The sequence below is a fragment of the Rutidosis leptorrhynchoides genome, chromosome 11, assembly GCF_046630445.1.
Source record: "Rutidosis leptorrhynchoides isolate AG116_Rl617_1_P2 chromosome 11, CSIRO_AGI_Rlap_v1, whole genome shotgun sequence".
Lineage (NCBI taxonomy): Eukaryota > Viridiplantae > Streptophyta > Magnoliopsida > Asterales > Asteraceae > Rutidosis > Rutidosis leptorrhynchoides.
In genome coordinates, this window is record NC_092343.1 from 227,883,099 (window position 1) to 227,897,047 (window position 13,949).

At 32.0% G+C, this 13,949-nt stretch overlaps 1 protein-coding gene across 2 annotated transcripts in view; it reads right to left on the reverse strand.

The window, feature by feature from the left end:
• LOC139877097 (nucleotide pyrophosphatase/phosphodiesterase-like) overlaps positions 1-8,675 on the reverse strand; it is a 32,247-nt gene extending 23,572 nt beyond the window's left edge. For both annotated transcript variants that reach the window (XM_071864510.1, XM_071864511.1), the window contains exons 1-2: positions 8,319-8,675; positions 7,957-8,044 (exon numbers count right to left, since the gene is read on the reverse strand). In XM_071864510.1, the coding sequence (XP_071720611.1) occupies positions 7,957-8,044; positions 8,319-8,626 (396 nt within the window). In that variant the 5' untranslated portion in view covers positions 8,627-8,675. The remainder of the gene's footprint in view (positions 1-7,956; positions 8,045-8,318) is intronic.
• Positions 8,676-13,949: the final 5,274 nt, after the last annotated feature.

Here is a 13,949-nt window from a genome sequence, read left to right on the forward strand (position 1 = left end):
AATGGTAAACTGATAAAAGCCGATAAAATTTGCTATGGTTGCGAAATAAATCTCGCTGGTGAAACCTTCAAAATCGATTTGATAACCGTAGAATTAGGAAGTTTTGACGTAATCGTTGGCATGGACTGGATGTCCAAAACAAGAGCGGAAGTTGTTTGCGCTGAGAAAGCAATCCGCATCCCTCGTAAGAATGAAACGTCATTAATGATTTATGGGGAGAAGAGCAACTCGAAGCTGAACCTTATCAGCTGTATGAAGGCCCAGAAACTTATAAGAAAAGGTTGTTATGCTATTCTGGCACACGTAAAGAAGATCGATACTAAAGAAAGAAGCATTGATGACATGCCGGTTGTAAGAGAATATCCCGAAGTATTTCCAGAAGAATTACCGGGCCTACCTCCACACAGATGTGTAGAATTCCAGATTGATCTCGTACCAGGAGCCGCACCTGTAGCCCAATCCCCATATAGACTTGCACCTTCAGAAATGCAAGAATTACAAAATCAGTTGCAAGAATTATCGGACCGTGGATTTATTCGTCCCAGCTTTTAACCTTGGGGTGCTCCTATTCTGTTCGTCAAGAAGAAGGATGGATCTATGAGAATGTGCATAGATTACCAAGAATTAAACAAATTAACGATCAAGAATCGGTACCCATTATCGAGGATTGATGATTTGTTTGATCAATTGCAAGGATCAAGTGTTTATTCTAAGATTGATCTACGCTCCGGATATCATCAGCTGAGAGTGAAGGAAGAAGATGTTCCTAAAACCGCGTTCAGAACCCGTTACGGTCACTATGAATTTTTAGTCATGCCTTTTGGATTGACTAATGCTCCAGCAGTATTCATGGATCTAATGAATCGCATCTGTAGACCGCATTTAGACAAATTTGTCATTGTTTTTATCGACGATATATTGATTTACTCGAAGAACAAGGAAGAACATGAGCAACACTTAAGACTGGTACTGGAGGTACTCAAGAAAGAAGAACTGTACGCAAAATTTTCGAAGTGTGATTTCTGGTTACAAGAAGTACAATTTTTGGGCCATGTTGTCAGTAAACATAGAATTAAAGTTGACCCTGCTAAGATCGAAGCCATTAGTAAATGGGAAACACCGAAGACTCCAACACAAATCCGCCAATTCTTAGGTCTTGCTGGTTACTACCGAAGATTCATTCAAGATTTCTCTAGAATCTCCAAACCCTTAACTGCATTGACTCAAAAGGGAAAGAAGTATGATTGGTCCACGGAACAGGAATCCTCATTCCAGTTATTAAAGAAGAAGTTAACGTATGCACCCATTTTTTCATTACCAGAAGGAAATGATGATTTCGTGATCTATTGTGACGCTTCGCACCAAGGTTTAGGATGTGTATTAATGCAACGCACAAAAGTTATCGCATATGCCTCATGACAACTAAAAATTCATGAAAAGAACTATACGACGCACAATTTGGAACTTGGAGCAGTAGTTTTTGCACTCAAAATATGGATACACTATCTATATGGCACCAAGTGTACAGTGTACACCGACCATAAGAGCCGTCAGCATATTTTTGATCAAAAACAACTCAATATGAGACAACGTCGCTCGGTAGAGTTGTTAAATGATTACGATTGTGAAATCCGTTACCACCCCGGAAAGGCTAATGTTGTAGCTGATGCCCTAAGTCGGAAAGAAAGAGTAAAACCTCTTAGGGTCCGAGCTTTGAACATTACAATTCGTACCGATCTCACAAAGCAAATTCAAGCAGCACAGTTAGAAGCTTTAAAAGAAGAAAATGAAAAAGGCGAAATGAGCAAAGGATTAGAAAAACAGCTTGAAGTAAAAGCCGATGGAACCCTGTATTTTGCTGATAGGATATGGGTACCAAAACATGGTAATCTAAGACAACTAGTACTGGATGAAGCACACAAAATGAGGTACTCAATTCACCCAGGAAATGGGAAAATGTACCACGATCTCAAGAAGTTCTATTGGTGGCCTAATATGAAGACAGAAATTGCTACTTATGTAAGCAAATGTTTGACGTGTGCAAAGGTCAAAGCTGAGCACCAAAAGCCGTCAGGATTACTGCAACAACCACGCAGTGGAAATGGGAAAGAATAACCATGGATTTCATTACGAAATTGCCAAGGACTGCAAGTAGTCATGATACTATTTGGGTGATAGTTGATCGTCTAACTAAATCAGCTCACTTTCTACCAATAAAGGAGACAGACAGTATGGAGAAATTAGCACGCCTATATTTGAAGGAAGTAGTTTCCAGGCATGGTGTACCCATCTCCATCATATCTGATCGCGACACCCGATTCACATCACGTTTTTGGCAGTCATTACAAAAAGCATTGAGAACTCGATTAGATATGAGCACCGCTTATCACCCACAGACAGATGGTCAAAGTGAAAGAACAATACAAACATTGGAAGACATGTTACGGGCATGCGTGATTAACTTTGGAACCAGTTGTGATCGACACTTACCGTTGGCAGAATTGTCATACAATAACAGCTATCATACGAGCATCAACGCAGCACCATTTGAAGCACTTTACGGTAGAAAGTGTAGATCTCCTATCTGTTGGAGTGAAGTAGGAGAAAGACAACTTACTGGACCAGAAATTATTCATGAAACCACCGAAAAGATCCTTCAAATATAACAGCGATTGAAAACGGTCATGAGTCGCCAAAAGAGTTATGCTGATGTAAGAAGAAAACCGCTAGAATTTCAAGTGGGCGACAAAGTCATGTTGAAAGTGTCACCCTGGAAATGCGTTGTACGATTCGATAAACGAGGAAAGCTAAGTCCTAGGTACGTAGGACCCTTTGAAATCACCGAAAGAATTGGAGCAATTGCTTATCGATTAAAGCTACCGCAAGAAGTTAGTAGTGTTCATGACACATTTCACGTGTCAAATTTAAAGAAATGTTTAACTGAAGAGGATGTCGTAATTCCTCTTGACGAAATACGAATCAATGATAAACTCCATTTTATCGAAGAACTTGTTGAAATCATGGACCGTGAGGTCAAACAATTAAAACAAAGCAAAATACCGATAGTTAGGGTTCGTTGGAACGCTAGACGAGGACCCGAGTTTACATGAGAACGTGAGGATCAAATGAGGCAAAAATATCCATATTTGTTCACTGATATCGCTCATAAAACAGGTACTACTCAAAATTTCGGGACGAAATTTTCTTTAACGGGGAGGTACTGTAATAACCCAAAAAATTTCGACTTATTTAAACCAATTCTCTATACGATTTATTAGTTTGACATGTTAAACAAAGTTTGTAAGATTGAGTCTCAAAATTTTAGAACTGTTTCATATATTCAATTACCTTTGACTACTCTCGACGATTCATGAACAATTATATGTATATATGTATGTATGTATATATATATATATATGTATATATTATAAGATGTACAAGTAAAAACGACTTTCCTACAGTAAAAACGACTTTGCTACAGTAAAATACTATTTACTACAGTGAAACCGACTTTGCTACAGTAAAACACTATTTGCTACAGTGAAAACGACTTTGCTACAGTGCTACAGTGAAAACGACTTTGCTACAGTAAAACACTATTTGCTACAGTAACCCTATTGCTACAGTAGCACTATTGCTACAGTAACACTATTTGATGTCGACGAACTAGAAAACAAAGCAGAAATGAGCTGTTCAGCCTAGCCATGCGATCACATGGCAAAAGCACTGAAAACCCATGCGATCGCATGGGCCTCAAAATCAGGAAAAGTACTATAAATACGCCAGTTTGCTCGACACAAAAAATCACACAAATATCGTTCTTTCTCTCAATATTTATATTTATATTTATATTATAATTATAATTTTAAATTTAAGTTTAATAATAATAAGGTATATACGAGGGTGTTTTTAATTCGGGTTTCAAACCGTTTTAAACTAAGGAAATATTGGGTATTGTTCGGGGTATTGTTCTTGAATCCAAGGCCAACCATACAGTCGTCTACCATCATTACGTCTACGCAATTTGCCTACAATATTGAATCTCAATATTGAACCGTGAGTTTATAATCTCCCTTTTTAAATACTTTAAATATTTTTTGGCTGAGAATACATGCAATTTATTTTAAACGCAATAAGACACAAGTACATACTAAATTCTACACTGAGTTAAACCGAAAATCCCTTAGCTTTGGTAACTAGTAGCTGCCAGTACATAGGATATGGACTAGTGGGCGCGAATAATTGTATATGGATCCATAGGGCTTGACATCCCCGTCCGAGCTAGAGCGCTAGCCTTTTAACGGATGTATGTTATTTGAGTTTATGACACGTTGGTTTGCGTGTATTAAAACGAATGGGGTAATTATCATTATAACGTTAAAGTTTAGTTATCAGAGTGCTCTGTTACGTAGAATCTATTGATAAACTTTTGATGAAATCTTGTGGTCTATCTTTATATATTTATGACTCAAGCAATTAAACCTATAACTCACCAACATTCGTGTTGACTTTTTAGCATGTTTTATTCTCAGGTCCTTAGACTGTTTCCGCTGTGATGTGCTTGTTGCCTGCATGGAGTCTCTCATGCTTTGTATAAAGTTTATTGCATTCGAAATAAAACTGCGTTGTGTAATAAATAATTTGACTGTGATGTCAAACTGTATGATAAAAACTTATGTATTTTGGGAATTTGCTTATACCTAAGCACTCACCCACATGTTTATAACTTTCTATGTTTAGAAAGTCACTTATTTTAATGAATGCAATATTTTATCAAAACGTATCATATAGAGGTCAAAACCTCACCGTGGAATCAATGATTAACGTGCCGCGTCAATAGCGATTTTGACAGGTCGTTACAAATGTGATCTCGTTGATCAACTTCATCAACTATAGGATAAACGGGGGAGATTTTTCCTATTCATCTTACCTACTTCCAGGGGCGATTTTATGAAGGGACAAGTGGGGGCGGCCGCTCCAGTGGATTTGCAATTTTCAGTGTAAAAGTTTTGGATTATTCGATTTTGCCTTCGGTGGATTTCTTTTTGCCCAGAACCTACATATTTTTGACCCAAACCTCCATAATTTAGCTAAAAACCTCCATTTTTTCCCCCAAAACTCCCATATTTTTCCAAAAAATTTGCTACCGTTTGAAATTTTTTTTTGCCCTCGGTGAAAAAAATCCTTGTACCGCCACTGCCTACTTCGCGGGGACTACTTTACGACGAAGGGCGGTAGAAAACCAAGTATTTTTATTTTAATGTACGCAGACTAACAAGAGTATCACATGGCTGTTTTGAACTCTTTATCAGGCCACTATATAATGTGATGATAATGATAATTGAGCATAAAATCTCTAGTAATGATATAAAGATGGCAACCTCTATCTCATGTTCTGTTTGTTATGATCAACTAGAGGATGTCAATCTTTAGTTGGCCATCATTGATTAGGAGGATTCACATATTTCAAAATGTAACTTTTTTTAGTTCAAAATCACATAAAATGAAATTATATTAAGGGGTCAATAGGAAGCTATTACTCAGTATTTGTGTATAAAAGATGCTTACATTAGTTTGTATTAATTAACTAAAAGAAAGAAAACAACATTCAATCTTTTTCTCATTTAGTTTGTTCATATTAAGTTGAATTGTAATCGGGATTATCACCAAAATGTCCAAATATTTTGGTCCGCTTGCACCTGAGCCAAAAAAAAAAAAAAAAAAAAACTGACAAAATGCCCTCGTAAGGCGCAAGGTACCTTGCGACCTTGCGTATTTGCTTGAAATTCAACGGATTAATCAGAGTTCGATATGTGGCGTGACAATCACATGTGATTGATTGAAAAAAAAAAATTATTCATATTTTTGTTTTCAAATTTTTCTTTTTTAATATTTTGTTTTCAAAAATTGTTTTAATTTTTTTTCAATTTTTTTTTATTTAGCATGTTAAATCCAATCACATGCGATTGTAAAACCCAATCAAATGTGATTCTGCATGTCAAATCTAATCACATGTGATTGAAAAAAAAATATAATTTTTTTCTTGTTTTTCAAAAAGAAAAAATTTTTAATTTTTTTTTCAATCACATGTAATTGGCATGTACAATCACATGTGATTTATTGCATGTTAAATCCAATCACATATGATTGAAAAAAAAAATTTAAAATTTTTTTTTTTTGAAAAAAAACTTTTTAGAATTTTTTTTTAAATCACATGTGATTGTCGCGCCACATGTCACACTCTGATTGATCCCTTGGATCTAAATTTAAAAGTTGGATTTATATAAATATTCCTCATATTAAGTTTTAAGCATATTATTCGTTTCATTTAATCCCAACAAGTTGGTGTTGGACTATAATTCTGATGGTTCTTATGGTGGTAATTAAAGTTGTACTTTTGTTTGTTGAATTAGTTGCTTCTTCAATTGCGCTAATTGAATTTTTGGAATTTGACACAACTAACAAATAGTTATTTCAAAGTTCTCTAAAATATTTAGCAAAATTTTTTTCTTCTAGAAATAAGTTTTTCGAGTTCTAAAAAGCAAATGATCATACACATAAGTATGCATACATCCAGGATATATATCTTACTAGATTTATGAGCTCGTGCGTTGCACATGTACTCATCCGCAAACATTATATAGGATTTTACAAGTGTATATGAAATAACGATATTATACTTGCATTGTCGTAAGCACTATTGTGGATGAATTGATAAAGTAAAAAGTATACACATCACCAATACGTGGATAATATTTGCTCACACATTTATTCATAAAACAAGTTAAAGTTATTGATTGTTTATGAAATAGATAAAAAGCACGTTTTTTAAAGTGGTAAGTGAATAAACATTTTGTGATATGCTTTTTAGCAGATTTTTTTTTTCGAAAACTGCTAAATCCATAAGACACAAAGAGGTCTGGTTTTTTCTTCGACTTTTCTTGTTTCAACCTCCATTTTTACTTAGTTTTGATTTGATTATTTATTTAAGTGCAAGACTAAAGTTTGGAACTCAAAGTTTTGAGCCTCTAGGTTGTATGAATTTGAACCGTTCAATAATACATATCCAATATCCAATATTGTAGGACATACTTGATTAAAGCTCAACAAACTAAGACCATGTTTGATTATGACTTAATAATAATATAAAACTTAATATGGGAAGTCTTTGACAACAGTTTGTTTTTGACCTACTAGATAAGTCGCATTTAAATGATAAAAAATTCAAAAAGTGTGAATTTCTATTTAGATTTCGACTTTTAATAACTACTCTAGAACTACCTATATACATGGTTAATTTGATAAATTCAATTATTTAAACGGTTATTTAACACATAAAACAAACAATAATTACTTATTTGTCACTTAATCCTCACATACTTCTTATTTAAATTCAATACAACAGAGCTTCTTAAGAAAAAAAAAAAAAAACAAAGCGGGCCTAAGCATATTCTTGAAAAGATACAAATAAATTAATGGCTAAAAAATCTCCTTGCTTAATTCAATTTTCATGGACTGATTCAAAAGTCAAAACAAAATAATTGTTAACAGTAGGCAATTAACCCCAAATTATAGTAATCCATCCACTTAGATTATTACTTTAACAATAAAATACTGTTAATGAACATTTTATAATCTGAATTCCTATCTAAATTCTAAATCTTATATAATAATATACGATTTAATTTAATTTAATGGGTTCTTATTCCGTATTTTATTATATCAAAACGGCGAAGTGCTAATAACCGAATTGAAGGGATTTGGTCACTTCTATTAATAGCAAGATGAGTTTTAGATATTTGACCACACAGATTTTAAAACTACAATCGTGAGATCAAAAACCGAGTGTGATCTAATGTGTAACAATACACATCTTGCGTACACCAAGCTATATGGATCATTAACCATGTGTGTGAAATTTTATAAAGATTATAGATATAAGTTGTCAAGACTTACCTTAACAGGATAATGGCAGAGGAGTGGTAGTTCACTAAAATCACCAGTCTGCTCATACAAGATGAAATTTTGAGGGCAAGCATCAACACTGCAATTATTCCAATTTTAGTAACCCAATTGTGTTGCAACTATACATACATATTATATAAAACCGGTAAAGATATAAAGTTTTTCTTGCTCAGACTGTCTAGGGAAGAGCAGTATTTTGTACTCAGATGTACGCAGTCTATCCGGGTAGCTTGTGACTATTTCCGACCCTTTTTCCTTGGTCACCTTATGATATGATTCTAGTGAGGTTTCAGATCTTTTGGGATGATATGTAAATTTTTTTTTACATATATACTATAAATACGTATACTCACTTGGCATGTGAAGGTGAAATGATACCGACCCAATCATTCTCAGAAGGAAACAATACACCACTAACCGTAACCTTGATCATCTGGTCATTTCCAAGCTTAGAATTTGCGTTTACGTGTATCTTAACGTACGGGTTTGGGTCTAAACAAGCTCCGAGTTTTCTTCTATTTAGTAGTCGAAATTCGGATATTGCAGTATAGTTTTGAAACCCATCCAACAGATTGATGGGCAATAAATTTGGAGAAACTGGAGAAGTTGATGTATGATGCAAAAAAGAAACAAAAAAAGATAAGAAAATTATGAACCACATTGTTGGTTATTATTATTGTGGGTGGTTGGTAAAAAGGGAAATAGTTATGGGTACTGCAATATGTATGTGATCATAAAGGTATGGCTGCAAGAAGTTATATAATGGCAAACTGTTTATTAGATGCGTCTACAAGTCTACTTGTGTGTTTGGGTGCTTCACGAAAAACCCAACTTAGAATTAAAGTAAAATGCAATTAATAAGTTAATATGTAAAGATTAGTTAATAACTTGGTTAATTGTACTTATTCAATGATGGAAACGTAATTTAACCTGTCCGATAATCTTAATGTTTGGTCCTCGGGTGATCCACATTTATAGGCCGTAGGCGTACATTTTAAAGACATAGTTATTTTCACTGATAATCAAATAAATAAATGTTCACCTCATTATTTATTTTATATATATATATATATATTAAAATAATTACTTACTTACAAAAAAAATAACTATTAAATATCATTATATTCTCCATTTTATCTTCATCTAGTACTCTCAGTTATTCATTTTTTAAATAAGTTCAGTTAAACTTACATTAAATATAAACACAAAATTGACATTTTTAAAACCTATCTTAAATCAAATAAAATTTTTTAAGGGGTATTTCAAATGCGATAAAGGAAGTATTACGAAAAATAGAGATTTTTATTTTTATTTTTTGAAAGGCAAGACCTCAAAATAATTGTAGTATGTGAGGATTTGACTTGAGTCTCTGCCATCCCTACTACTAGGCTACCCTTGGAGTTCACTAACTAGAGATTATTTATATATAGTTTTTTTTTACTTGAACACATTATGTATGCATATACAACATAAAAAACATAAAAAAACATTATGTATACATATACAACATGAGCGTCTCCTAGCATATATTAAAGGTGCAACTTGACATGGTCTAAAATTTGTAAGGGTCTACATTTATAAAGAACCATAAAATAATTCATATATATATATATATATATATATATATATATATATATTACTCCATTTCAACATGGTATCAGAGCTATAGTTCGCTCTTTGTGGATATCGTGGTTCGAAATTTGTTCTAGAGTTTTCGTGATTTAGGGTTTCATCATCTTTTTGGGTTCTTGAACGGTGTTTTGTTGTTCTAAAGGGTTCTTTAATTATTTTTTTTTGTTGGTGGATTTGTGGTGATTCATCCTTTAGATTACAAACTTTAATTGTTCTAAAAAGTTAGGGTTTCGTTTTGGTTCGTTCTTCTGTGGTTCTACTTTGCTGTTTTTGAGATTATTGTTTAGATATCTCCCTCGTAACTCTTCTTTCGTTCATTTTTTTCTTCTCTATGAGTCAACGCGTGCGATTCAAGTGAAGCACGTTAATCTTTGATCTGTCAACTCCGTTGGTGTGAAAACATGGCTCTAAGTGCTTTGAAGACTTGTTTCTTGTAGCCATTAGAGTTTGTTCGGAAGGGATTCCTTTTAGATACTATAAATCTGTTCTGCGATTCTTATAAAAAATTTTATTTCTTATTCTAACCTTGCAGCGCTTGTATTGCTTTGCTGGAGTTTGGTATAATCTTCCTCTTCTTTACTTTTTATATTGCAGGGTTGTGTATTTGGTTTTCAGTGCTTTGTATGTTTAACTTTTGTCATATTTTGTTGTGCTTTGAAAATCGAGTGATTATGGTGATCATGCTATAATATTTGTTAATAAACTTGATTTTGGTGATTGATGTGTAAAAATCGAGTGTATAATTTCTTAATGAAAAATATCGGTTAAAAGACTAATATACAACTAGGCAAGTGTACCTAATCGTATAGTAGTATAGGAATTTGGTAAATTCAGAGATCGTCCATGATCAATCCTATATTAATATTACTTAATTTAGGATTGAGTGCAATGAGATTAAAGGGGTGGACGGGGATGTTGATGATTGTTTTGGGCCCTAATGATCGTCTTTCACTTTAAAAATTAAGTGATCAATCACCCCGACCCGGTCTTGATTATTGATTAGTATAATTCACCTTAACACAATGTAAAAACTCTTTGGGCAAAGTCACAAGTGAAAATTACAAAGGCTAGAGCAAATGATGGAGAATCAACAACCTATAAATGAGATGCCAAATGTCAAGGCCCGTCCAAATCCACCTGGACGAAGTCCTCAACATTTGGTCCCATTGCGAGGTACTGACCTCTATATGATACATTTTACAAACATTGCATTCGTTTTTAAAAGACAAACTTTCATTACAACGAAAGTTGACAGGTATGCATATCATTTCATAATATATCCAAACTATAAATGACTTAATCTGTCATTTACTTAATAATAGTATTTTTGAACTCAACGACTCGAATGCAACGTCTTTTGAAATATGCCATGAGTGATTCCAAGTAATATCTTTAAAATGAGCAAATGCACAGCGAAAGATTTCATTCATACATGAGAATAAACATGCTTAAAAATATCAACCAAAAGGTTGGTGAGTTCATAGGTTTATCATAAACAATATTTCAATAATTTCAATAGACCACAAGATTTCATTTTCGTTTCAAAGTGCAGGTTTGGTCAATGCTATAAAATCCATTCATATGATGAACACTTGGAAACCGACATTAACATAATGCATATAGAATATCCCCCGCATACCGGCACTTCGCAATCAGGATACTATATACCAGCAATCGCAATCAGTATATATTTATAGGCAATCGTAATCACCATTTAAATCGAAGTATTAAAGCAATTCAAATTCTCTGACTGGGGCGTGTCAATGCCCATAGATCTATCTTTAGGATTCGCGTCAATTAGGGGGTCTGTTCCCTAATTCTTAGGTTACCAGACTAAAGGGGCGATATTCGGTCTAATAATCCAACCATAGAAAGTAGTTTTGAGTACTTGTGTCTATTTTGTAAAACATTTATAAAAGCGCATGTATTCTCAGTCCCAAAATATTTATTGCAATAGCATTTAGTAAAAAGGGAGCAAACAAACTCACGATACGATATTTTGTAGTAAAAATATGCATACGACGACACTGAGCAAGTGCATGGTTGGCCTCGAATTCACGAACCTATATCATTTATATGTATATATTAACACATATAATTGTAATCGAACAAATTTATATATTATTAGTGATATTAATGTTATCTTAATAAATTATATGTTTTGTTAATAACTTAATTAATATATTTATTTTATATGCTTTTAAATAAATAATTAATATTTATTATAAGAATATTAATATAGTTTTTGTTAAATATATTTTTATATAAGTAATTTTTATTGCAATAACAATAATAATATTAATAGTAATATTGATAATTATAATAATAATAATAATAATAATAATAATAATAATAATAATAATAATAATAATAATAATAATAATAATAATAATGATGATGATGATGATGATGATGATGATGATGATGATACTAGTAGTAAAAATGATAATAATAATAATAATAATAATAATGTTAAAAATAATAATATTAATGTTAAATAATAATAATAATAATAAAATTTTTAATAATAATAACTATAATAATAATGTAAATGTTTAATAATAATAATAATTTTAATGATACTTTTGATAATACTAATAATAAAAATGATAATAATAATAATAATAATAATTCTAATAAGGATACTTATTTTGATAATAATAATATTAATAATACTTATATTAATAATTAATAATAATAATAATAATAATTATAATAATAATAATAATAATAATAATAATAATAATAATAATAATAATAATTAATAATAGGAATACTACCTTAAAAAGATAACAAATATGTCACCGGCCGGGCTCGAACCCGAGACCTCTCGCTCAACAACCACACTTCCAACCATTGAACCATAATGTTTTTCTGTATTAACTCGCGTTAATAACTATATACAGTAACATATACGTCTGTTTAATCATCTTCTCTAAGCTAATCATCTTTAATTTAATCCTAACTCTAGTGACCCGAACTTTTCCATGTTTATATATATTAATTGAGATTGATATTTACATGATTAAATGTTTCCACATGTTAAGCAATCAAACTTGTTAAGACTTGATTAATTGAAATAGGTTTCATATAGACAATTGACTACCCAAGTTGACCGGTGATTCACGAACGTTAAAACTTGTAAAAACTATATGATGACATATATATGGTTATATATATAGTTAACATGATATTATGATAAGTAAACATATCATTAAGTATATTAACAATGAACTACATATGTAAAAACAAGACTACTAACTTAATGATTTTGAAACGAGACATATATGTAACGATTATCGTTGTAACGACATTTAATGTATATATATCATATTAAGAATTATTCGTACATCATAATATCATGATAATATAATAATTTAAAATCTCTTTTGATATTATAAACATTGGGTTAACAATATTTAACAAGATCGTTAACCTAAAGGTTTCAAAACAACATTTACATGTAACGACTAACGATGACTTAACGACTAAGTTAAAATGTATATACATGTAGTGTTTTAATATGTATTCATATACTTTTGAAAGACTTCAAGACACTTATCAAAATACTTCTACTTAACAAAAATGCTTACAATTACATCCTCGTTCAGTTTCATCAACAATTCTACTCGTATGCACCCGTATTCGTACTCGTACAATACACAGACTTTAGATGTATGTACTATTGGTATATACACTCCAATGATCAGCTCTTAGCAGCCCATGTGAGTCACCTAACACATGTGGGAACCATCTTTTGGCAACTAGCATGAAATATCTCATAAAATTACAAAAATATGAGTAATCATTCATGACTTATTTACATGAAAACAAAATTACATATCCTTTATATCTAATCCATACACCAACGACCAAAAACACCTACAAACACTTTCATTCTTCAATTATCTTCATCTAATTGATCTCTCTCAAGTTCTATCTTCAAGTTCTAAGTGTTCTTCATAAATTCCAAAAGTTCTAGTTTCATAAAATCAAGAATACTTTCAAGTTTGCTAGCTCACTTCCAATCTTGTAAGGTGATCATCCAACCTCAAGAAATCTTTGTTTCTTACAGTAGGTTATCATTCTAATACAAGATAATAATCATATTCAAACTTTGGTTCAATTTCTATAACTATAACAATCTTATTTCAAGTGATGATCTTACTTGAACTTGTTTTCGTGTCATGATTCTGCTTCAAGAACTTCGAGCCATCCAAGGATCCATTGAAGATAGATCCATTTTTCTCTTTTCCAGTAGGTTTATCCAAGGAACTTAAGGTAGTAATGATGTTCATAACATCATTCGATTCATACATATAAAGCTATCTTATTCGAAGGTTTAAACTTGT